We start from the raw sequence: 27,627 nt of genomic DNA, 5'->3' as shown, positions 1-27,627 counted from the left end.
TTTTGTCTCTACACTCAAACCCTAAAGATTAAAAAATGTTGCTTGCTGTCCTCTTTTAAGACTTTATTTATATTCAATGCAAACAGCATCATTTAACCAATTACAATTAAAGTGAATCCAAATCGTATCACATTCCGAGTCTGTTTTACTCAAGAAGTTATGGAATTTATTAGTAACATATTTGTGAATTAAGTCAATTTTCTGCAGTGTGTGGATTTCAGTCTGTGTGAGCAGGGTTGCCAAGAATAACCTTATTAATTAAAATCTAATTTAAGTAAAAAAATAAAAAAATAAATAATAAAAAGAAAGAAAATCCTCATTGTCATCAGCACTAAATTACATTTGTGCTGCATTCTCATGTCCATTTATATTTTGACATTATAAGTAATTCTTTAAATTGCCGGAAATTTTTTTTCCCGTAATTTAATACTTTATATTTACAGCATTGTACAGACAGTCAATACAAAAAACACATACAAAAAAATAAATAAAAACAATGCTTGTATAAAACCAAGTCAGAAGAAAGAATGATATTCTTATGGATAATTACATGATTCCAAAAAATTTGCCATATTTTACCAGTGTTCTTCTTATTTCTTTTGATATAAACTTTAATGAACACTACATTCTCGATCTAATAATAGCTAATTTATCTTCTGCAACATTATGTATTGTTTTCTTATCCAGTGGAGGATATTGCATTTTAAGCCTGCATTTTAAAATGATTTAAAGTTTTACCTGAGAAAAAGAAAACAAAATCGAAAAATATTGAACAATAAATCAGCTGATTTTAAATCAGGTTGCTTTTGATCACACTGGGCACATGCACTGAAGGATGTTCACCCACAAAGTTCATTTGATACACAGCTAATATTATAGTATTATGACAATATCAGATTCATGCAGAATCTATATGCAGGAAATTGAAAGATCCAGAGATGAAAACTGGCACCATGCTAAACATCTCAGTTTTTAGCCAAGAGATTTATCCTGCTTCTTGCATGTTGGTTGAAAACAAAATGACGAAACAATGTGATTAAATTAAATTGGTCATTTATAAGTACATTTTTTTTTTAAATTATAGTTTTGATGGGAACTGAGATTGAGTTACTGTTTTCAGCCATGAACTACACATGAGGGTGTAAAATGAGAATACAGAAAATTCTAGACCTGGCTGAAAAATTTTAAATCTTTCCAAAGTAAATTCTCCCTAATGGACGAAAACGTCCCGAGGTGTCCATAAGGGTTAAATGAATTGGAAAGCTTCACTCAGTGTTTTCTACTCATCTTTTCTATATAAATGTGCATTTACTGTGTGTATATTGGCTTTTATGCATTGTTAGTTTTTGTACAGCATCAGATTCATTCATTTTCTACCGCTTATCTGAACTTCTCGGGTCACGGGGAGCCTGTGCCTATCTCAGGCGTCATCGTGCATCAAGGCAGGATACACCCTGTACGGAGTGCCAACCCATCACAGGGCACACACACACTCATTCACTCACACACTACGGACAATTTTCCAGAGATGCCAGTCAACCTACCATGCATGTCTTTGGACCGGGGGAGGAAACCGGAGTACCCGGAGGAAACCCCCGAGGCAACAGGGAGAACATGCAAACTGCACACACACAAGGCGGAGGTGGGAATCGAACCCCCAACCCTGGAGGTGTGAGGTGAACGTGCTAACCACTAAGCTACCGTGCCCCAGCATCAGATTTAAATCTTTTATTTTTTATAACATTGGGTTCTATGAAGGATACCAGCATACTAATAGTATGCGTGTGCTTGCAAGTGTCTTTGTGTGTGTTTGTGTGTGCAGGGTGTGTGTGAGGCACAGACACACCCACGGACTACAGGATAAATGTGGTAGCTCAGTGGTTATAGTGTCAGACTACTGATCAGAAGGTCATGAGTTCAAATCTCAGGTCCACCAAGCTGCCACTGCTGGGATCCTGAGCAAGACCCTTAACCCTCAGTTGCATAAGCTGAAATCAAATGTGTCACTCTAGAGAAAGGTGCTAAATGCCAGAAAGGTAAATGTATGCAAATTACTGACAACATTAATTAAATTATTAATTTTAACATATTTAGTTTTGAAAAGAACTGAGGTTGATTAGAAGATATATGCATAAAATATAAAATATTAATTTGATATACTTTTATATAACATTAATTTAGTGGATGTTTTCAGCCACGAAGGTACACATAAGGGTAGTGTTTGTGAAGTGTCCAGAAGGATTTAAGAAAATTAATATGTGGTCCCTTTCCCCCCATGAACAGCGTAATAAAAGCTATGTGTAATAGCATGGTTCTGTGGAGGACCACCGGGACTATATTTCCATGTAGTTTTCCTGTGTGCTCATTTCTATGTAAATTGTAAACAGCAACATCACCTCATCATGACCGGGACACCACACAGGCAGCCTATAAAAGATCCCTACTATGTCCTCTGGCCAGTCTCCTAAACTTAGTCTACAACAATTTTTCAATTCAATTCAGTTTATTTGTATAGCACTTTTACCAATGCACATTGTCTCAAAATTGCTTTACAGAAGTATTTACAGAAAAAAAAACAAAGAGAAAGAAATAGATGTAATTATAAGAAGACAGAGAAGAAAAAATAAGAATAAAATATATAAATGAATACATACATTAAGGTTTAAAATTAAATTTAAAAAGTTATTTAAAATTTAAAATACTGCATATCTATCCCTGATGAGAAAGCTGGAGGCGACAGTATTTAATTCAAACTCCCTGAGATGATATGAGGAAGAAACCTTGAGAGGAACCAGACTCAAAAGAGAACCCATCCTCATTTGGGTGACTACAGTAAATAAGGTAAATGTAAATAATGTCCTTTCTACACTGGTTTATACTGTAATAGTCCAACCGAGAGCTCCTGTGGAACCAATGGATCAGCACCAGACTCTGAGTCCACCATGCACCCAACACTAATTCCTTCCTGTCAAAGTCTTCAAAGTATTCCTGATAAAGACCAGACCATACAGCTGACTGATGCAAAATTGTCATGACAGTCTCTGGGTGGCTCCATCCACAACAATCCCATGAGTCACTGGCTGACCATGCAGATAAATCCAGGGACAAGTTTACTTTCCTGGTGGTAGTTTTTGGAATAGGTAATTATCAAGCTGGTGGTGTTTTTGTGGCTGCTCTCCTGGTCCGCTAGTGACGTATTTCTAAAACAATTCTGGGTTTCCTCTTAAAATGAAAGAGAAGATCCTATTAATAGATAAAAGATATTCATAAAGCATCTTTAGGAGGACCTTTAAGAGGCTTAAGAGTTTCTTTATCGGAGTAGACATGGCCGAAAGTTGAAGAGGGAGAAGGAATGTATCGTACATTTTATATTTAATAATGATACTGAGTTAATAAAATGCTACAGATTAGATCGTGTAGACGTTTCTTTTGTGACCAATCATATTAGAGATAACATTCTTACAATCTTTATGAATATGAGCCCTTATCATCACATGGTGCCCGACAGCAGCAGATGATTTTCTCAGTGGTCTTCATGGTCAGTTGCAGCTGGTCACTTACTCTTATCTCCTATCCAGATAATCGATTCTGGATTCTTTCTATAATCGTAAAAACACGTCCTAATACTGCACACTGCCAGATAAAAATACACAGCACTCATAAATAGTGATGATTTTTGTATTGATCGGAGGATAGGCAAATGTACATCAGATGTAGAGGCTTTGGAGATGTAGACTATGGGCACTATATGTCTAAACCTACAGTTCTGTAGTATTTCATTTTTACTTTTTTTTAGTATTTAATTCAAAAAAGATTGAGAGAGCATGAATTTCACTTTGGGCCAAACACAATCTCTCTCTCTCTCTCTCTCTCTCTCTCTCTCTCTCTCTCTCTCTCTCTCTCTCTCTCTCTCTCTCTCTCTCTCTCTTTCTCTTCTGTCTTTGTGAATTACATCTGTGACAAACTAAAGCCAGTAACTCAGTGACCAGTGACCGTGAACATACAAAGGTTCAAATATTAATGTCAACATCCTTTTCAGTGCTGTTCTTACTAGGGTTTAAAAAAAATTAAGAAGAAGAAGAAGAACAAGAACAAGAAGAACAAGAAGAAGCACAAGTTAGTATAAGTTAAGTTTTAATGTAAAAATGCACAAATGCTCATACTCGTTAAAAGAAAATGATCATTCTTAAATCTTTATAAATGTTCCAGTGTAAGTCCAAGGCAAAGTAATAGCATTAACCAAGCAAATTAACCAGATACGAATATACTGAGCACTAATCAGATAGATATAAATACAGATAATGGCACTGTGTTACACTTCTTCTGAAAAGTGAAAAGACCACTCATGAAAGCATGGTTGTGCCATTTCGAGCGCCTTTGGGATCAAAAATACATATGTGCAGTACATTCACCATTGAACCTAAAAGCTTAGGAGATCACATACTGTGACATCCTTTCACTCCTGATTTATGGCGTAATTCTCAGAGTTCTTTCCTGTGCTCTATTATTACTGTAGACATGAAAATGTTCTCCTCATGTCCATTTTTCTGATTCATTTGTTTTCATTTGTTGCCTCTGGATGCACCATGGCCGAGATAAAGCGGTTACTACCGATGAATAAAAGAAGTTATAAGGACAGACACTTATCGTGCTGGTTCTTACTTCCATCCACTTACTGCAAATCAACAAATTCTGTGCTAAAACAACAGTGCTTTGGACTAACACGTGTGAGCAGTAAATATTCTGATCTATTTTTACGTGCTGTCCACAGAAATATATCCACAGGATAGTTCAGATTCTAACAGATGTCATCCCAGAGAAATATCGTACGTTCCTATGACGCAAAAGGTAGCAAGGAGCTAGCACCTGCATGATGATGATGATGATGATGATGATGTATGAAGCTGAAGGGTGTGGAAAAGCTGTTCATCACGAACCTCTTCAAGAAACAGACTACAGGGCATGTCATTTCCACTTGATATGACACACAGTGCCTTGGATTTGCCTTAAGCTCTGAACACTTTATATACCAGAGCAAGCCTTGGTTGCATCACAACCACACGCAACTCTCAACATGTCTAGCGACCAAAAGCAAGGTACTGTACTGACTGCTAAAGGCATGTAGACTGGATGGAAGGATTTTGTTATACTATTTTTATATCTTTACATATATATATATATATATATATATATATTTTTAATCATTTTTACACCTGTTTATACGTCTATGGTTTTTCTTTGAGCTGTTCTATTTAAACTTTTCTATTTTTTTCTTTTGTAAATTAGTCTACGTCATCCATCTCTCTCTCGATCTCTCTCTCTCTCTCTCTCTCTCTCTTTCTCTCTCTCTCTCTCTCTCTCTCTCAAGGTGTACCCCCTCTCAGGATTTTTGTCTCATTTATCCTTCCTCTGACAAGAAGGAAACATTATTATACCTAAGTTAACAATTTGTTTCTTTCTCTACATTCGAAAAGCTCAAAAGGGGCTCAATAATATTCCTCCTTTCACTATTTCTCTTTTCCATTCCTCATGCGTTCCTGTGTAGCTGTTCTCTTTGTGGCGTTTCTCTCTCTGGACCTGTGTACCTGCGTGAGCACCATGCCGATCTGTGCCTACGGACACGCTGGCTGCCAGCTCCTTTCTCTGGCTAACCTCTTCGACAGGGTCATCCAACACTCGGCCAGGATGCACGGGCTGTCCAGCGACCTGCACTCAGAGCTTGTAAGTAGCTTGTAACCTTTTTATTAAACATTCTATTGTCAAACAGTAGATTTTAAGCAGATGATTTTAAGTACTGACTGAAGTTATGATGAGTACCCTAATAATGATCCTAATCAAGATTATAATCACTTCAAATGTCATTTAAAAGTATCTTATTGAAATGAATCACTGACATAATGACACATTCATCAGTGCTGATATTTTTATTGATACTTCCATTCTGCTTGTGTCCCAACGTTCCAGCAATAAACACGTTGTTTTAATTTTCCATGTTATGTTCAACACTGTTTATTATTATTATTATTATTATTATTATTATTATTACTTTGATAATTGGTTAAAACAAAGATATCATGGATGAATGAAACACCTCCTGCTAAATTGTGGATAGATCATAAATTCATGTGAATTTTTATTTTAACGAATATATAAAGATTAGCTTTGTAAACTTCTGTAAAATTCAGATTTGTATCTGAAACAAAGAAACCAATAAATAGATAGATAGATAGATAGATAGATAGATAGATAGATAGATAGATAGATAGATAGATACATTTTTTAATTGTCCATTTTATAAATTATTTTTATTATTAATATTATTCATATTGTTGTTAATACTGGGGAAGTACTATGTCTTATTATGTTTGCCTTCCAGGGCTGGGGGTTCAGGATCTGTGTGTAGTAATAATTTAATATAATAATAATAATAATAATAATAATAATAATAAGAATAAGAATAAGAATAAGAATAATAATAAGAAGAATTTAATATAATAATAATAATAATAATAATAATAATAATAATAATAATAATAATAATAATAATAATAATAAATTTTACAGTGTACAGTGGATAATAGCAAAAGCAATATAATGACATAAGCTTTTTTGTAAACCTGTTTGAAAAAATTTTTTGTCTTAATTGTTAAGGAGAAATATTTCCTGCCTGGCAAAAACCACATTGGTAGCATATATCGCAAGTGTCACACATCGAGCATCCTAACTCCTAATGGCAAAGAAACTGCACAGAAACTGGCTGTGAGTTCACTGCTCTCTCTCTTTCTCTCTCTCCTTCAATCTCCTTCTCTGTCTAACAAACCTTTAGTTGGTGTGTTTTCTTCGACCTCTAAAACATCCTCTTTAGACCATCAGTCTTGTCTGCTATTGTTTTGCTCCATTATTTGCTGTGTAACAGATGTTCTCTCTGTCAGCATGAGGAATTAACAGAGGTCATTGTCAAGCTGTTGATGGCCTGGACGTATCCTCTGTCCCTGCTGCACGAGAACATGTCCCAACAGCAGGTCTTTAACAGCTTCATCAACAGTAAAGCTTTGGAGATGAATAACATTGCTCTTGAGCTCAGGAAAGGAGTGGAGAAAGTCATGGAGAAGGTATGTCTCCTACAGAACCTCTTACGTTATGTGTCTGAGAATACTGACAGGTGTTTAATTATCAATTCATCAGAGTTAAATTGTGATTGTTCGTGGTAGAATTTCCAGGTATAACCGTAACCCAATAATGACTATGTTCGGTGTCACAAGTGATGACGTTCACATAACTAAAGATAAAGAGAATGCTTTGTTGTTTGCAATATTCAAACACCACATCGTTTCACACAGTATACCTTTGGCACCATTACATAACCTGTTCTAAATTACACGAGTGAAACGTTCCTCAGCTCAGGGTTAAAAGTGAGGTTTAAAGCAACCCAAATCTGGGGTTAAGTGCAGTGTGATCATCTAAGGCTTGTATTTACAATATACTCACATTGACCATCATATTAACACATCGTCCTATTTGTCTTTACTCCTCTGCACACATGTATACTGTAATGATTTATAATCCCAGTATCTGGTTTCACCCAGAAGAGCTCTGGTTCCTCTCAGTAAGTTTCTTCCTTGCTGCTTTGTCTAAACAAACAAAATCGTGTTAAGTTGAAAACTGAGCTAAAGTAGCTATTGATGGTAACGTGTATCCTGTATTGAGCACAAAACACTTTAGTTACGTGGATCAGTTTTAAATTAGGGGGAAAGAAAGCCATTACCCAGCCATTTTTCCACCTTTATGGTTTTCCCAACACCAAAATTCAAACCATAAAGTCTTGCTTGACTGCTTTCACTATAGGCCAGAAAATTAAAACATATATTAATCGTAAATGTTTATATTCCTTTATATTATAAGTGTAATGACATTAGCATTCTTCTTAGCATCATTCACTGTATTGATATGTAATCCCACAAAATTGGTTCAGTTCCTACAATTTTTTTTAATTTTGTGTTATTTAACTCTAAACTCTAAATCTGCACCATACACACAGATGCAGCTGTTGGGGATGATCAGTAACTTAATGAATGGCTTCACCTCTCCTGAAGACTTATTTCCAACCAGCGGTGAAGCCATGAGTGAATATGAGCTCCTCTACTGCTTCCGCCGTGACTCTGACAAGGTCCAGAACTACTTGAAGATCCTTAAATGCAGGATTGTCCCTGATCATGGCTGTTAAGCACCCACCTGTCATCAGCCCGGTTAGACTGCACACTGTATAGATCTCTTTGTACACATTATTGATCTTCCACTATTTATGTCCGTGTTTGCGTCCCACAATCCAGGAAACCTGTTTGCAAACATGTATTTGTCATTAAAGGTAATGATTGATAATAAGCTGATGAAAAGAGAATTTGACTGGAATCTGAAGAGATCTGAATAAATAGGGTCAATTCTTCAGCAGAAAAGTTGTTTAAAGTGTATTTTTTTTTATTAGAACTCAGCTATAATATGGATTTAGTTCCATTTTATTGTAGAATTGTTTAGTAGATTGTTCAGTGCATTTGGAATAAATGGCATAGAAGAACCCGGAGATGAGAAGAGATATGACACTTAACCTGTTTAGTAACAGCCTAAGGCACTGCCTAAACTATTCGTCTGCTCTGTATGAACCTTTAACATTTGTAACATGTAGCCTCGTGTACATGGAACACACAAGGTTGGGTCACAAAAGGTGAACATTCATTCCACTACTTTGTTGCTGCAGGAAAATGTAATATGATGTACTATAGATTTTTATTACTGCAAGTCTCCAGTCTCTATGAAGTGGCCAGTAGGGGGTCCCTACGACTGGAGACCATCTACTGAGACCAACTACTGTAGCATTCAAAATCATCAAAAACATTTTTCTTTGCTGTTGTAAATGAACTATTTACACATACTCTGTAAAACATTTGATCAAATGCAAAATCTTTTTGATTTAAGGCATTTATGACACTAGTTGTCAAATGAGCACAATGTGTACATGATTGATAGACTGTACATATATATGTGTGTGCTTAAAAAGTAACCTTGGTCATGAGATGCTTAAATTAAAAACTGTGTGTAATAAAGCAGAATAAAATTAACTATTGCATCATATTAAATATAATGTTATATGTACTTATATATATTACCTATATTAAGAAAAGCAGATTTCTTCATGTATAGTTCCTACGAGCGATACTTTGCACCAAACAAGACATGATATTTGCATAAATTCCTAATTTTTCTGATAATCTTATGGTTATTTATAGAAATTATAAAATCTTTGGTACAATATAAAACAATAATAATAATAATAATAATAATAATAATAATAATAATAATAATAATAATAAGAGGAAGAAGAAGAAGAAGAAGAAGAAGATTATTATTATTAATAATAATAATAATAATAATAATAATAATAATAATAATAATAATAATAATAATAATAATAATAACAGAAAATATCTGGAACACTGAACTAGTCTTGTGCTGCTGGAGTCTTCAGCAGATGGCAGCAAATCACTAACATTTCTCTATAGCAAAGTAAAGTGTTCAACAGCAAGGGAGAAAATCAGTCCTGAAGACGTCATTAGAGGACACTGTTGAACAGAAATACCGTTTCTTTTGGTTTTGCTATACACTAAAGACGTTTGGGTTTAAAATCAAATGAAAGTCCCTTATATTTAGGTGTAAATGTGTTAAACAGCACAGAACATATCACCTTCTGTGGCAGACCACACAATTAGTATCTAGGTGTTAGCCATAAAGCACTAAATACAATGAATGAATGAAAGTGAGGTATCATTTGTATAAAATATGTGACATGTGACAGCTAATCTGCAATTTCATTTTGGGAAGAAAAAAGGATCAGTCTTTATTTTAAACAAGTAAACTGTAGTTATAATATAGGCTTCAACTGAAATTGAACAAAACACTTGATAAACTCCCAGATTGCTCTGAATTGTTCATGTTAGTTCACAAAAAAACCTACAGAGAAAATTCCTACAATGTTATTTGGTTCCCTAAAAATAACTAAAAGTGATCTGTACGCTAACGTTAGTGGAATGTTCTTTATGTGCTTGGTTAGTAAAAAATATATAAACGAACCATATCCAAAATCTCACAAAAGAGAAAATAAGTTATTTTATAAAACTCTTTGTGAATTCTAAGAACTCTTTATTTATTCCGCCGCTTACACACACACACACACACACACACACACACACACACACACACACACACACACACACACACACACACACACACAAATACACACATGCACACGCGCAGATACACACACACACACACACACACACACACACACACACACACATACAAATACACACAAATACACAAACGCACACGCACAGATATATACACACAGAGACACACACACACACACACACACAAATACACACACACACACACACACACACACACACACACACACACACACACACACACACACACACACACACACACACACACACACACAAATAAAAAATGTGTATTTGGAAGGACCTTCCATTGACAATTATTAATTCAGCGAATAAATACTATTCTTACACCTACAGGAACACAAAAAACTTTTTTTGTCCTATTGTCTTATAAATAATAAATAATGGTCAGATTTCAAATCAAAACTGTAGCAAATTTCTTATATATTCATATTCTTATATCCAAGAGATGAGGATAAAAGAACAAAAATGCCACACACACACACACACACACACACACACACACACACACACACACACACACACACACACACACTTGCGCGTGGTAATTGAGGACAGTAAAACCCACCTATCAGCCTGCATTCCTCGTCCTCTCATTGGAGAGATGGAGGAGGAGGAAAAAAGTAGGCCGGCGTTGGGGAGGGTGTTGAACATGGCACTGTCTCGCGCACTGTCCGAGCCTCCAGATTCTAAACACTACTTATTACACACACATGCGCGCGTAAGCGAGTCACCCATTATTGCGCGAGAGAGTAAATCCGTGTGGATTAGTTGACATCGAGCCAAATTAACTTTTTGTTTTTTAACGTGCACAATAAACCTAGCAGTGAAACTGAGAGGGACATTTCAGTCATGGAGACATTGTCCAGGATAGGAGCAGAGGACCACGGTTCAGTTGGAGACCCACCTCTTCCAGTGGACTTTGCAGCGGTGGACACGGTGGGTCCGTGGGGAAGCTCCGGTGTGCGCAAACACCAGCACAAACACAACCTGAAACACCGGTACGAGCTGCATGAGACGCTGGGCAGAGGCACATACGGCAAAGTGAAGAAGGCTGTGGAGAGACACACCGGGCGTGTGGTAAGTGTTTGACTGAGAACCTGTCTGTAAACCTTTAAAAGTAAAACCTCTGCGCTTTTGTGTGCCTGCTGATCAGATTTTTACCTTTAACTGTCAGAAATAAAAGTATCAACATGTACTTTTCCTTGTCCTTGAGTTCAAGAAATATCTTGAGTATATCTTTAAAACTTAGTATATCTTTAAAACCGTGCCCAATAGTGTTGGACATTTGACAATCAATCCTTTTAAATCAGAAACACACATTTATACAGGATGTCTTAAGTATTACAATGTGCACAGTGTGAGCTCCATGAACACATGGTTGGCCAGGGTCGGAGCAGAACAACTCAAGCATCCTGCACAGAACTCTGACTGACCTTTGGGATGAACTGAAACACCGACTGAACCCCAGACCTCCTCATTCTTACAACATCAGTGTCCGATCTCACTAAAGCTCTTGCTGTTGATTGATCACTAATCCCCACAGCCATGCTCCAACATCTAGTATAAAACTTTACTAGAAGAGTGGAGCTCATTACAACACCAAAGACAAGGGGAAATAAACAAGCATGTGATGGTCAGGTGTCCACAAACCTTTGATCATATAGTGTCATTTATGTTACGTAATGATGCACCTTTAAAATCTTATTAAAGGTAAACTACATGCACTTCCATTGGTAAATATATTCATATTTAAGTTACACCCAAGTATTGCTGTAGCCTTGAATTAATAATGATTAAAACAAAAAAAAATGTTGACAAATGTTTACAGTTTTAAGTGTGATGAATGTGATGCTCTTATGCATGTTTGGTGGATGCCGCAGAAACACTATTTACCACAAAACAATCTTGACATGGCTGTGGGTAATAAACTACCTTTATAACGGTGTAATAGAAAATGATTAAAATTCATTCTAGCATTGTGAATCTGTGAGTTCTGAGTGCAAACCTTTTATCTTTTATCTGGAAAGTTACTTTACTTTAAATCATGGTAGGATCCTGACACGCTTTAAACCAGCTGATCACTATAAATAAGGTGATGAAAGACAGCCGAGCCGTCGTAAGATAGCGTACAATGCCAGCATAACTACACAAACAGGTTAAGAAATATCCTATTGTGAGAGCACATGGGCCAGTCCTGTGAGAGACCGTATGTTGATATGCACCTTGGGAAGGGCACATGCCTGCATTCTAGGGGGAAAATGGATGCTGGTGGGAAAACAAACAGTCTGTTATGTCTATGTAAGTCTGTCCTTGTAGTGTATGTGTCTGAAAGTGAAGAGTGAAAGGAGGGAAGAAGATACATGACAGTATAGAATAGACAGAGAAATGCTCTAAAATACCTTTCGCTCAGGAGGATTTCGTAGACTGGATGAAATTCTTAAAGTAAAAAAGGCTAGCATGCTTTCTCCCACATGTGTGCAAAGATGTACTGTAAAAGCAAGGCTCACAACAATGGGTTTATAACTATTGTGCATTCTCAGACTTCTAGTGTACTGCTCTAGTCTAAGTGGAGTGTCAAGAATGCCTGATTCATTCTCACACTCACGGTCATGACTCAAAGCCAGGGATTCACTGGAATATTTATAGTATTATATACCGACTGACTAGAGAGCGGTAAGGACTGTTCTCTTTTGTAAGTTTTGTGTTTTGAGTGTAATTTTGTGTAACCTGCCTTCTCATGCTCGGTCATGCATCACTGCATGGCCGTACAGGCTTTCTTCCAAACAGCCACTCAGATAAAACAGCACGCCTGTTGTCTGTCTTGCTTGAACAATACACTGCTCTGTATAGGAGAGAGTTAAGGTACCTTTAGCCTTAGCTTACACTGAGAAGATGCCTCAAGCCAGCTGGCATATGAATCAAACGCAGGCCTGCTTAATGATCCGTAGCTGCTGCCCAGGCTTCGAGCCCTGCCCAGGCGTGTGTGTGTGTGTGTGTGCTTCCCTCGTCATATGGCTTTAATGAGTTTATGCTTTCACTATAATTAAGGTCAAGTCTAAAAGGAACTTGACCCTGATTATAGTGAAAGCCTATTCTGACATACAGTACCGATCCCCTAGTGCACTTCCAAACCACTCGTACCCCAAACACACCCACGACAAGGACCAACAGTTTCACTATTTGTTGGTTTGGACGGTGTAATAATCTCTTGAGTGTTGAGTAGGGATTTCTATAGAATTATATTTTTGGCACATTGGTCAGGTGTACCCATTTTGCCCATAAAAGGCCAGAGCAGGATGGAGCCGTGAATGACACAGGTTGGACAGGAAGTTAGGCTCTCAGCACCATTTCCCCTAGTCTATTTTATGACTCAGAAAAGGAACATGCAAACAGATTTCCTGTAGATATAATCCCTAGATTTTACTTCTCAGACTCAATACATATCCAACCTCAATCCACATCCCCTTCCACTCCCTTATCCTTATAGAATAAAGTTCAATGCATTCCTGCAGTATAACCAAAGGAAACGAATGAATATTTGCCTTGGGTGATGTGCTGAATTCTGGCTGGCTGCAGATCGATGATGTCCGTTTGGAGCGAGCGGAAGGGGAATAGTCTAATAATAACTACTGTGGCGCACAGCCTTGTGAGATGTCTGTTCGTCCTTTTAGGAACCTACTTTCACTCAAGGTTAAAAGTAAACTTTTCCTGCTGCAGCCTATTTACAGGCCCAGGCTTCCTACATCCAGCAAAAGAATTATACCCAAATATTCTAATAATATGAACCATTTATAACAGTATTTCATTCTCAATGTCCGTCTGATGTGGTCTATCTGTATTTCAAGCAAGCTGATGAGTCATTACGCAGGGTGTTTGTAGAAAGGAACTTCCCTCACACTGTGTCACTCTTCCTGCCTCTGTTCTGTCTGTAACACTGTCGAGGAGGTTTAGAGGCTTTCCTTTGTGACCCGTTAACCCTGTGTGGTGTATTCAACACTGCTGTATACGTCACATCTGCCAGCTGGCTAATAAATCAATCAGCTTCCTTTAGGATAAATCGATACCTGCATATCTGTTGGTGGACGGAATCAATAAACAGATGCTTGAGGAATGTCCGAGGCAGAATCGACTGCACCGACAGTTACAAACATATAGATTGAAAAAGTCTGACATTTTGTAAATACTAAAAAAAAACACAATTTATTGACAAATACTTAAACTGAAGACTGATTTCCAATTGATTCTAAACGTAATCAGGGAATTTGCTGCTAATTGTCGCTAGCGCCCCTTACGCTAAGAACGTTGTAATTGTTTATTCTAGTAATTTCACATAGACATTAAGCAAAAAACTCTCAGTGATGAATTTGAAATGCAAACACAAGTTAATGATCAGTTAGTTGGACACAATTGTATTTTTGTTCAATGTTAAAATATATTAAAGACAGTCATGAACAGTTCTCTCTCTCTCTCTCTATATATATATAGCTCTCTCTATATGTATATATATATATATATATAGATCTATAGATATATATATATGTGTATATATATATTTATATATATATATATATATATATTATATATACTATATATATATATATATAGATATATATATGTATTTATTTTTTATATTTATATGATCATATATATATAGATTTCTATATTTATATATTTGTATTTTATTTTTTTATATATAGATTATATATATGTATTTATTTTTTTTATTTATATAGCTCTATATAATATGTATTTATTTTTATATTATATAGATATATATATATATAAGATATATATATATAGATATATATATTATATGTTATTTATTTTTATATCATAGCGATATATATATGTATTTAGTTTTTTTATTTATCTAGCATTATATATATATGTATTTTATTTTTATATTATCTTGAATCTATATAAATCTGTATTTATTTTTATACTCTCTCCCCGCTCTCTCTTAGTATATATCTCTATCACTATCTAATCTATATATCTCTAGCTCTCTCTCTCCCTCTCTCTCTCTGTCCCCCCCTCTCTCTCTCTCTCTCTCTCTCTCTCTCTCTCTCTCTCTCTCTCTCTCTCTCTCTCTCTCTCTCTCTCTCTCTCTCTCTCTCTCTCTCTCTCTCTCTCTCTCTCTCTCTCTCTCTTTCAAAAACACCCTAGTCATATTATAAAAGTGGAGTCCATGTCATCTTCTAACTGCTGTCTACCAAAAGATCTGATCTTGTCTCTGTGAGGTCCCATGATCTATTAAACAAGGAGAGACACCTGAAACATCTGAACCTCTTGTTAACCAACCAATCAAGACTATATGGCAGGGCTTTAGAGGGCATGTAATCGAATTCCAAAAAAGAAAAATAACAATTTCAATTATAATTTAAGTAATTAATTTCTGTCTGTTGATTTTTTTTAGGTTGCAATCAAGTCTATCCGTAAAGAGAAGATCAAAGACGAACAGGACATGGTTCACATCCGCAGAGAGATCGAGATCATGTCTTCCCTACGCCATCCGCACATTATATCTATATATGAAGGTGAGAGAGTTGTACTGAACGCTGTACTTCCTTTCCTACTCTTCTGATATTTACAGCACACACTGAACGGAGAGAGAGACATCTTTTTAAATAAGTACACCCACTGAACAATTGGTTATAGAAAAGACTTTCTACGTACGATTTTCTACTATTGCTACTATTATTCTTACAATTTCCTCTATCTACTATTAATACTGTATTTAAGATAATAGGCACTATTTCATCTGACTAAAAAACTCCACATCAACATGGTGTATCTATATATACACATTTCTTGTTGTTTGTTTTACATTGCTGCGTTGGATGTCTTCATAACATACAGATATTTGCACATGCCCAGGGCGGACATACTGTAACGACGGTCTAAATTGTCTTTCTATGGGAAAATAGACAATAGATAAATATGACCTGGGTACAGGGTGTGTGGTAGCCTAGTGGTTAAGGTGTTGGGCTACCAATTGGCCCTCAATTGCTCAGTTTTATAGAAAAAATGAGATATGTAAGTTGCTCTGGATAAGGGTGTCTGCTAAATGATGGATATGGACCATGTTTAAAATGACATGATCAGACTGATGCTTGACAGAATGCTTAAAAAAGGTCAATTGACTTTCTCTGACTTTATTTGATCTAATTTAGTTCATTTTGAATTGTAGTGGATGTCTGGAGACGCTACAGATTAAATAGCAGACTTTAATGAACAGGTTTAGGTCAGTAACAGATTTGAGACATCAATCTGATCCACTTGAGAAGACCATTTGATACATTTGAGCCTCAAAGTCCAATCATGTCTAGGTGAGCTTTGCATCACCGCTCACTGAAGAGATCTGTCTATCTTCTCTGGGATTTCTGATGAACAATTATTGAAGATGTCAGCTTCCCCATACATGGTGTTTTCTACAAAGTATTCCTGGGATTCACCCTGACCCCGACCAAGGTTAAAGCACTTCCTGAAGATGAATGCTGACATTTTGTGAGAATTCAGAACAGATGAGAACTAGCAGTCTGGATTCATTACAGAGGTTAGGCTGTATGAGAGTCTGGCTCAAGACAGCATAGATAATGTAATTATATTTGCTGCTTCTTTGCACGCTGATAAGAAGTCAACATCAATGCTCATTTGTTTGTGCACTGGTGAACTGGTGAGCATTTAAGGATCAGAAAGCAAGAAGATTTTCACTGTTTAAAAAAAAAAGAAAAGGTCTTGGATACTAGAAGTCTGTGTGTGAAGGTGAAGGCGTGAAGGTGTGCCATGAGTAGACGTGACAGATGTGGTGTTCTTAGTCCTCGATATGATACACTGTACAATTATTTTGTCCCAGGACAAGAGCCCATCACTCTACAGTCACTTTCACTAGTCTTTCACTCTCTCACCCACATGCATACCAACATACACACACACACACACACACACACACACACACACACACACACACACACACACACACACACACACACACACACACAGAGTACACCTCACACCTGTTAGCACTGGCAGCTCCTAAACAGGGTGTCCACTGACTGATTCCAAAGGGGCTGGAGCTCTGCCATCCTGTCTTCTGGCACCTTAGCAGCATGGTACAGTGCCATGACAGGAAGCAGAACTAAACCAGCTTAAAATCCAGCACTAAATCCATTAGAAAGAGCCGAAATAAGACACAATCAATTATAGATGATAATGACTCAAGCTGCCACATTTAATCATCCTTTCTAGCCTGACTCTCTGTGTCTGGAATTCGACACGGCTTAACTGCGTTAAAACGAATTCCCCTGATAATCAACCGTAAAGAATGTAAGCAGCGTAATGACAATCAGAGTCTATGTTCCTCGTCTCTCTTTGCCCAGTGTTCGAGAATAAGGACAAGATTGTCATCGTGATGGAGTACGCCAGCAAAGGGGAGCTGTATGACTACATCAGCGAGCGGCGTAAGCTCAGCGAGAGAGAGACGAGACACTTCTTCAGGCAGATTGTCTCGGCTGTACATCACTGTCACAAGGTGAGAAGCCAGAGTCTGACAGGAGCTGTTCCACTGTCGCTCCACATCTACGAGTGTGCGTGCATGCATTTAAAACCAACAAAGCTCAGTGAACCCATTCATCATCAGCAGTCATTTGAATATAATGTCTAAGTTGGTCAGAAGGATTCATTAATATCAGGACAGAAGTTTTGGTTGTGAGGTTTAGGTTAATGCACTATTTTTAATACGTTGTCATTTGCAAAGTAAAACGTTACGGAGGGAGTTTCAATGCCAGACACTAAACATAACCACATAAAACACAATTACTAAGATGTGTATATTTTTTGTGAGGAGAAATGATTTATAATTTTTTTGGAAATAGTCTTCAGTGTTTTTTTGCGGTTTCTGGAATACATTAGAAGCTGCAGTTGTTGTAAAGCTGCTAAGTAACATCAGGACGTTTTGTTGACGCTCCACATCGCTAATTGTAGCTGGAAACAAATAAAAAAGTAAATTGCTGAAAATGTTTAAACGTAATCAATTTTCTGTCATATAAAAAGAAACGCAGCACAGGGATACGCACTGGTACGTGCTATTTGGAGCGTTCAGGATTTATTCAGGGTTTAGTGCAGATCTTTTTAAACTTCATGAAATGTTACGTATGAAGCATCTTTCTCGCAGTGCTGCTGGAAAGGAGAATGATAAAATAAAATATTGAATATATTTTATTCTTCTGTATAAGCAAAATATGTGCCTGAAGATCTAACTTGCTTACTGCGACTCAGGACAGAGTTGTTTTTCTTTTGTTTTTGTTTTGTTTTTTTTGTTTTATTTGGATATTAGAAATAGCTCTTAGAAATATGCTGCTGGGTAACGGTTAAATACATCTATAAGGATACTGATATCTCTATGTGAGTTTAATTCATTTCATTAATACTTGAGAAAAGTCATATTGCATTTGACTTTTTTACTTTATAAATACAGGTTTGGGACAAGTTTTTTTATATATATATTTAAGAAAACTTTTAGATTCTACACTGACATTTGATATTTTACACCGGTGTATTTAGGCACATTTTCTCCATATTCACAACTCACAGCTGTTATCACGGGGATTCTCAAGCATGTCAAGTCAAGTCAAGAAGCTTTTAATGTTCATTTCAACCATATATAGCTGTTGCAGTACAAATTGAAATGAGACAACGTTTCTCCGGGATCAGGGTGCTACATAAAACAAAGACAGGGCGAAGGACTTAGTACAGTAAGTAGTCTTAGCCACATAAAGTGCAACTGTGCAACCTGGTGCAAACAGTGCAGGACAAGACAGACAAGATAGTACAGGACAAGACAGACACGACAGTGTAGACAAAAGGTTACAAGACAATACACAAAATACAAAGAAGACAGTACACAAAAGACAGTAAACAAAAACAGCGCCGATCGACCAGTGTCAATACTGTATGTAAATACTGTAAGTTCAGACAATATTGTGTGTTATAATACTAGAATGAACACAGTTTCTTAGCAGCAGGTCCCTGAGATAGTGTATAAACAACTGAAATATTGTACAGTATGAGCAAAATGACTGTGTGAAGGGGTTTATAATCTTGTTATATATTGCTTATATCGCTAAATTAATAGAAACATAAGATCACAGAGGATAATGTTTGGATTTGGTCAGAAGGTCTAGCATCTGGTCAGGGCAGGTTAGGGGTTGGCTAGAACATCTGGCTGCTGATGTCATCCTCCGCTCAGCTGGGGGACTCCAGCCGCCACCCTGCTGACCACAGCAGTACACCAGGACAGACCAACACCACAGAGGAGAGGTCAGGACACAGCAGCCCTTATTCAGGATGCGGGGAAGTGCAGGGTAGAACGAATATCCTCTAGTATGTGTGTACGTGTGGAAAAAAAAAGCAGTGTGTGGATGACTTTAACGATGACAGCCTGTGTTTACACGGTGAACTATTTAAACACTCACAAAATAGGTTACTACACAGCCAAATATGCTTTCCCTTTAAAGGTGCACATGCTGGGACACGTGTTAATGTCTGAACCACAATTTAGTCCATACTGTGTGTGCAGATGATATCATGCAGATGATGTACAGATATGAGATATAAGAGATATATGTGATGATCTGATGACTCGGTTACTGTGTTTCAGAAAGGAGTGGTGCACAGGGATCTTAAACTGGAAAATGTGCTGCTAGATGACAATTACAATATAAAGGTAAAGCTTACAACCATTCTATATACACCAGAACTGACCATTCTGTCTGTTTATGTGTCATGAGAAAGAGGTTTGAGATTTTCTGTGTATAAAAATCTCATATACAATATTAATTACATTCTGTTTTCCCCAGATTGCAGATTTTGGCTTGTCCAACCTTTACCACAAAGACAAGCTCTTGCAGACCTTCTGTGGCAGTCCTCTCTATGCGTCACCAGAAATTGTAAATGGAAGGCCATATCGAGGCCCAGAGGTGAGCAAAACTATTCATATTTACATTGTTTGGTCCAGAGCAGCTTACTGTGGTGCCAGAACACGTGAATTAAGAATACTATCAAGCTAAAACACTCTGAATATGAGCGAGTGGATTTTTCTGAACGTTTTGATCGTCATTCCTCGTATTGTATACTGTAACTTGTATAGATTGGACAGACCGATTTCTTCAGGACCAGTACACAGGAGTATAGAAATACAAAGCAAGGCAATAAATAAGCACTCAGGCAATTAAGCAGAAAAAAACCTGCAGCAAGTGTTGTAGCAAGACAAATCAGTGAACATATTGTATTCCATAACAAGCTCGCTTAAAGATGTCGAGTGACTCAGTTATTGGACATCAGGGTACATTTGCTTAGCCACTGTGGTACCAATACGATAACACAAATGCTGTAGTCACCATAGACACTTGAACTAAACTGAAGACTTGTGCATGTGCACTGCTCAGTGTTTTATTCAATCTGATGAGAAACGGTAGTTGCCTCGAAATATAACCTACACCACACTAAACAACTTACATACAAGACTTCTGTTTAAGTATGATTTACATGTTGACTGCTAATCTTCAAGCTACTTTAGCATTAGCATATTAGCAAAGCAAGCTAACTGTACTAGCTATGCACACACACACACACACACACACACACACACACACAATAATAGTTTGGATTTGTCACTTTACTGCATCATAACTAATTCACGCAGTTTTAAGAAAATCTTAGTTCAAATTGTCACTTATCATACTGAATACTAGAGATTTAAACCAAATCATTTCCAGTAAGGACATGAAAACAACCAAAAAGACCAGATAAGAGCTTGCAGGCTCATCAACACCTAATCAGACATACTTTACTGTTAATTAAAACAAATGATAAGAGAACGAATCAAACCGGAATATCAACAACAACACCGGGTTTTGTTCCGTAATGGCATTCCAGGGACAGTGCACACACACACACATACACACACACACACACACACACACACACACACACACGTCAAATTTTGGCACGTGGTGAGGAGGAAGGTTCATCTAAGGACCCAGTCAGCTATTTGGTTTATCAAACTTTAGACAATCAGAGTGTTTGCCAGGTAGAATGAAGACTAATCCCCTAACTATTTACAGAATTCAGCAGTAATGTGGCACACAAACACAACCACTATGTTCTGTCAGCAAGTGGCTAAAAAGAAACTGTTCTCTAAAAAGGACAGGAATGCACTCAGATAGATACGCACAATAGATATAGATAGAGAAAACATGTATTACCCACAAACCACCACACTTTTTTCCTCTCTCGCTCTTTCTCATACACACACACACACACACACACACACACACACACACACACACACACCACATTCCTCCGCTGGCCCCGTAGTGATTCTTTCATAACAGTCTTCCTGCTCTATGGGAAAGGCTCTACACTTCGCTTTTGTGCCAGCAATCACAGAAGTCCACTCATCTCCTGTAGGTCAGACACGTCAGCAATCATGGGAGTGGCCTTTCCTGTGCTCTAATCTGCTATTGTACCCGTTAACACTGACTGATTGCCAAAATGTTCTTTTGTTTAATCAGGGGAAGTGAAGAACAGACAATAAGTGGCACTGGCTTTATCAAGGTTTAAGCCTTGAGAGGGAATTTAAGCATGATTTATGTTTCTATTGTTTCTGTCTGGTGTAAAAGCACAACGATGCTTTAATCTTAATTAGTTTGGATATCAGGGAAAAGTACATAGATAATATACAGCATGTAATGGCATAGTTCCAGGTCCCAGAATTATGTTCTGTGTCTGTTCTGTTGTTGTGTCTTGTTCAGTATTTTATTCAATCTGATGAGAAACGGTAGTTGCTTCGAAATATAGCCTACACCACACTAAACAACTTATATACATGACTTCTGTTTAAGTATGATGTACATGTTTACTGCTAATCTTCAAGCTAGTTTAGCATTAGCATATTAGCAAAGCAAGCTAACTGTACTAGCTATGCCCCCCCCCCCCCCCCACACACACACACACACAATAATAGTTTGGATTTGTCATTTAATATTATAACTAATTATAACTAATTCAATAAAAACTTGTCATATTGACACATTATTATTTGACTTTGAATTGCAGCTGTGTTGGACAAGTACATAGTACATTGTTAGTTTAAAGTAAACATAGAAATCTGTGTTTTTATCAATGTTTTGCTCTGTTTCAGGTCGACAGCTGGGCTCTTGGTGTGTTGTTATACACTCTGGTGTATGGCACAATGCCTTTTGATGGAGGCGATCATAAAAGACTCATACGCCAAATCAGCAAAGGGGAGTACCGGGAACCACCTCAGTCATCAGGTGTGTGTGTGTGTGTTTGTGTGTGTGTGTGTGTGTGAGAGAGAGAGAGATCTGTATTACAAACATTTACTTGTGGTACATTTCAATGTCTTTATCAATGAGCTTGACTTGGTGCCTGCATCTACCAGATGCTCGTGGCCTGATTCGGTGGATGCTGATGGTAAACCCAGATCGCCGGGCCACTGTAGAGGACATCGCCAACCACTGGTGGGTGAACTGGGGTTGGAAGACCAGTGTGTGTGACTGCCAGACCCAGCGAGAAAACAGCTCACCCATGCTCGCTCGATTTATCGACTGGCAGAATCGCACTGAGACCCAGCAAAGTAAACTGGTTTGCCCCGATACAGCCATCAACGCCAGTGGGACCATTTCAACCCGTCGACTCAGGAGGTCCTCAAAGGAAAACGAGGGTGGCATTAGGGCTGTTCTAGAGGAGAAGCCAGCCGTAAAGAGGCCCAAAAGTATCCTAAAAACACGGGCAAGCACCGGAGATCAGAGATCCCAAAGCTTGTGTGAGGCAGAGTTGCGGCGTTCCATCTGCTACAGGGATATTGAGCCCACCTCGAGTCCTGAGAGAGAAGAAGCAGCACATGGCTCACCAGCCAAAATGATGCCTTCACTTCCCATGAAAGGCATCCTGAAAAACAACCATCAGCGTGAGTCTGGCTATTATTCCTCTCCAGAGCGCAGCGAGTCCTCCGAGCTGCTAGGAAACACCGTGGCTCCGCCTCCCAATGGCTCACCGCCTAAAAGGGTGCCCGGACGGAAAGGCATATTGAAGAGGAACGGGAAATACTCGTCTCATGCTGCAGGTGCTTTGGGCTCAAACCTACCACAGAGTCAGATTCATCCCTCAGCCACCACCAGGGAGGAGATGGGCATCCCGAATATGGCAGTAGATTGGCCACCTGCTTCTCCAAAACCTAACATCAGGGGCAGCCTCTCAGCTGAGGATCTACTGCAGATGGCAGGATTCAGGGGACTGCAAACAGCTGCGCCCCTCCACAGCTCCAAGAACACCCGCAGCCCCCCAGGATCTCCTGGGGACAATGGCAGCTTTTCCCTACTGGGGGATATGGATGATGTGACTCAGGTGTATCAGCAGGCCCTGAACATCAGCAACCAGCTCAGTTAGAAAGAGAATGAGAAGGAGAGCGTGAAAAGGCAACACGACTGGATCAGTCAGGAATAATCGATCATGCAGTCGCTCATTGACCTTGAACTGCGTTATGTTTACATGCTACAAGAAAGGAAAGCCATAACATGCCATCATGTTGTTGGTTCTCACTTTTCAAATCAGTGACCCAGGAAGACTGAGGCAAGCACCTTATTGACACGTTTTCTTCCACATTACAGTACAAACCTGGGTTAGGGACTGCTTACTACTGACTTACAGCACAGTATAAACAATACAATGTTAAGAATACTAAACTTATTTATTTATAAATATTTTGGGCATATGAATCTGCATGGCCACAAAAAAAATAAGTCATTATTGTTTATAAATTGAACTGCGAGTCAGTCAATGCTCTGTCAGGTGGACATCACAGAAGGCACATATTGGGGTCAGAGGTCATATCAGTACCCGATGAGAATATCACAGTGACGCTCTGATACACACTGCTGTTTGCAGTCTGAGCCAATTAAACATGTGGCGTGACACAGTGGTGGTACTGGGTGTAACCTGCAGAGTAAATCCAGCACAGGAACACCCTGCACTTCAACAACAGCCACTATTGAGAAGAGAGGAATAGGCTAGACTATTCCTGCTTAATATCAGCGTGTCAGAATACCCTTCATTCCAAACGGGACAGGCCATGAAAACAAACATTGACAAAATATACAATAAATTCCTTGTGAACAAAAAATGATGATAATAATAATAATAATAAAAAAGGTCAGGATCAAGACTGTACAGTTAGACCCAACTAAACAATAGATGCTTTTTTTCGAGTATTGTGAAAGTGCAGCATTTTTCTGTTTTATCAGACAATACTACCTTTAACTGGATCTACAGTGCTAAATGTTATACTATGTTAGTATTATTTTGTTTTCTTTTTCTTACATTGATACATTTTTGATTTGAGGTTTGATTGTGCATATGGGTGAGCGTGTGTTGGCTTCATTTCGAGGCGGTGGAATTTTAACGACTAGCCACACTTTAAGACAAATGTTCTTTATATGTAACAGGCTGCAGAAAGGAGTGTGTGATCTAGTTATATAGTATGAACAAATAAGCCGGGGGGGGGCGGGGGGGAAATAACAGTGATGCTATGCCTCTATAACTGCCAAACTGGAAAATATATATATATAATAAAGGTTAGTAAAAGGTTGCTATTTATCACTTAGGGTCATTTTCGTTTTGCGGTAATTAACTGGATATTATGTATTTATATGTATTTAAATGTACTGTTATTTAATCTTTCATGTATTATATTACTGTACATTATTCCCATTGATCATTGTTTTGGCCAAATGTGTTTGTTAACGTCGACCTTAGAAATGTCTTGTTGTGTGCCTTCATCGACCAGAAGATTGTCGTTATAATAATTATCCACATTTTCAATATGGTTCAATATACAGTGTTAAAAAATAAGTCGTTTGTTTAGGTAACTGTGATATACACTGTCTGGAAATAAATGGTGTATTAAGGGTTATATTGTTTGGTCCACAACACTTGCTTGGTTCACAACACTTTGGCTACAGTACTTCTAATAAAGGTTTGTGGTGAGGAATTATTTTGTGTGTATGCAGTATACACCTCGGATACTGCTGTGATCGGTTCTGTGGTTCATAGTGCAGCCTGTATAAAACGTGATGCTTTGTAAACAGAGCTTTGTCTCAGCTTCCTCAGTGACATTCTTCAGTCTTCCTTGAGATATATCGAAAGCGAAAGAAATATGTGGGGAAAACTCATTGGATGTGTCTGAGAATGAATTTGCAAAATCTACAAATCAGAAAAAAAGCCTTGCAAAATCCTGAAGAGACTGAATAATACACGTTGCCACCTCTACTCTAAGAAAACATGAACACATTTCACCAAAATGACACTAACATTTATTTTATTTACGTTACTTTTTAACCTTGACTTGACCGGTGACTGCAAAGGTCATGTCGGGTGTAGGGTCGATGAAACAAGTTGAATACATATGTTTAAATTCTTAGCTAGTGTAATTTCCTTCCACAATCAATTTCACGCTTTGATCAAGTTTTTGGAAAGTGGCATGTCATAACCGTAGTCATAACTGGTTACGTCATTACATAACCCAGTTTGTAATCAGATCCAGACTGTCTGGTCATCATCAAAACAGAGAAGAGTGCTTACACACTTTAGATAGACATTTTTGAACTGTTTAATTGACCTAACAAAATAACATCTTATTTAAAACAGTAATTGGTGCATTTGAGATCATTCAGCGGAGGGCACGGTGGCTTAGTGGTTAGCACATTCGCCTCACACCTCCAGGGTTGGGGGTTCGATTCCCACCTCCGCCTTGTGTGTGTGCAGTTTGCATGTTCTCCCCGTGCCTCGGGGGTTTCCTCCGGGTACTCCGGTTTCCTCCCCGGTCCAAAGACATGCATGGTAGGTTTACTGGCATCTCTAGAAAATCGTCCGTAGTGTGTGAGTGAATGAGAGTGTGTGTGTGCCCTGCGATGGGTTGGCACTCCGTCCAGGGTGACTGCTAAATAGACATGACAGTCAGTGTTCTGCAGAAAATTTTAAGGTCTTATTTTTACACAGCATGTACAGTATATATCGTATTGTTATATACATCAACTAAAATCCAAATGAAATCTAGAACTAGTAGTTACTTTGTGCCAGTCAGTGTTTTGGTGATGATCCCTTAAACACAGCTGTCATCTTTTTCAACTCTGGATATAACCATAATGATTATAATGGTATTATTCTGGTTGAAATATACATACTTAGGGAAACCTGTTTCAGTACAGTATATTGAAACCTTACCATTTGAAGAGGTTTTACTGGCCTCCAAACCCATTTGATTCGAACCAGACAAAAGAACCAGATGATTATAAGAGTGAGAGAGAAAAAAAACAGGTGCTTTTAAGTAGCTGAAAATAGAGGAGCTTGAAAGTGCACATGCAGACATTGGGGATTTTATGGGTTTTAATGAGGAGAGATTCAAGTAGCACAAGTTCAGTTTATAGCAATTGCTGGGTGAAGGAGTGATGACAGAGCTGATTCTTTATTTTTTTTTCTTGTTTTTTTTTTCCAGAAAAAAAAACAAGACAGCCTAAGCAGAAAAGAACAGTGCAATGTGTGTAGATGTTTGTGTGTGTGTGTGGGGGGGGGTGTGTGTGTGTGTGTGTGTGTGTGTGTGTGTGTGTGTGAGAGAGAGAGAGAGAGAGAGAGAGAGAGAGAGAGAGAGAGAGAGAGAGAGAGAGAAAGTAAAGTCTGTAGTCATTGCGGTCCTGTTTTAAGTCTACAGTCTAAAAACACAGACACACAAAAACAATCAATCTGAATACTATTGGCTCTACAATTTATGAACATCTCTGGAATGTAGCGTCCTAGTCCTGCAGGAATGCGTGGCCCATGAACAACAATCAGTGCAAAGCCACAGAGAGAAAAGACAAACAGAAAAGGAGTCTAGACAAAAGAGGTGACACGACTTCCAGTCAGTCGACTGATGTCACAGCCTATTTTTCCCCAATGACATCACTAAACTCTCATGGATTGAGACAGTGAGAAGGATTTATTAAGTTTATTTCCCTATTCTGTGCAAAAGTGCTTGTGGTGTCCGAACTAATAACCTTATAAAATACAAATAGATCACTTTTCCACCTGGAGTATAGAGGTTCCTACAGTATATAAATAGGAATTTTTTTTATATTTGAGTATGAATTTTGTATATTTGAATTAATTATACGTATAGATAGATACGATAGTATAGATACTATAGATAGTATAGATACTATTCTTTTGTTTGTTCGTTCCGTGCTGTATATAATAAATGTACATATTTTTCTTTGTTGGAAAAAACTACAATTATTTGAAGTCATAATGTCAGAAC

At 37.8% G+C, this 27,627-nt stretch overlaps 2 protein-coding genes across 2 annotated transcripts; both read left to right on the top strand.

Moving 5' to 3' along the window:
- Nucleotides 1-5,379: 5,379 nt before the first annotated feature.
- On the top strand, nt 5,380-8,925 carry prl2 (prolactin 2). The gene is made up of 4 exons (XM_027153983.2): nt 5,380-5,721; nt 6,652-6,759; nt 6,933-7,112; nt 8,039-8,925. Exons 1-4 carry the CDS (start codon nt 5,530-5,532, stop codon nt 8,222-8,224), a joined length of 666 nt encoding a protein of 221 aa, XP_027009784.1. The 5' UTR covers nt 5,380-5,529; the 3' UTR covers nt 8,225-8,925.
- A 1,961-nt stretch (nt 8,926-10,886) lies between these two features.
- On the top strand, nt 10,887-25,248 carry nuak1a (NUAK family, SNF1-like kinase, 1a). Its single transcript, XM_027153988.2, has 7 exons — nt 10,887-11,333; nt 15,673-15,793; nt 17,636-17,787; nt 19,915-19,980; nt 20,114-20,233; nt 22,459-22,591; nt 22,720-25,248. Exons 1-7 carry the CDS (start codon nt 11,106-11,108, stop codon nt 23,724-23,726), a joined length of 1,827 nt encoding a protein of 608 aa, XP_027009789.1. The 5' UTR covers nt 10,887-11,105; the 3' UTR covers nt 23,727-25,248.
- The last annotated feature ends 2,379 nt before the right edge of the window (nt 25,249-27,627 follow it).

This window comes from Tachysurus fulvidraco, chromosome 19 (assembly GCF_022655615.1).
Source record: "Tachysurus fulvidraco isolate hzauxx_2018 chromosome 19, HZAU_PFXX_2.0, whole genome shotgun sequence".
NCBI classification, from domain to species: Eukaryota; Metazoa; Chordata; class Actinopteri; order Siluriformes; family Bagridae; genus Tachysurus; species Tachysurus fulvidraco.
The sequence above is the reverse complement of the archived record's forward strand: the minus strand, read 5'-3'. Positions and strand labels throughout refer to the sequence as shown.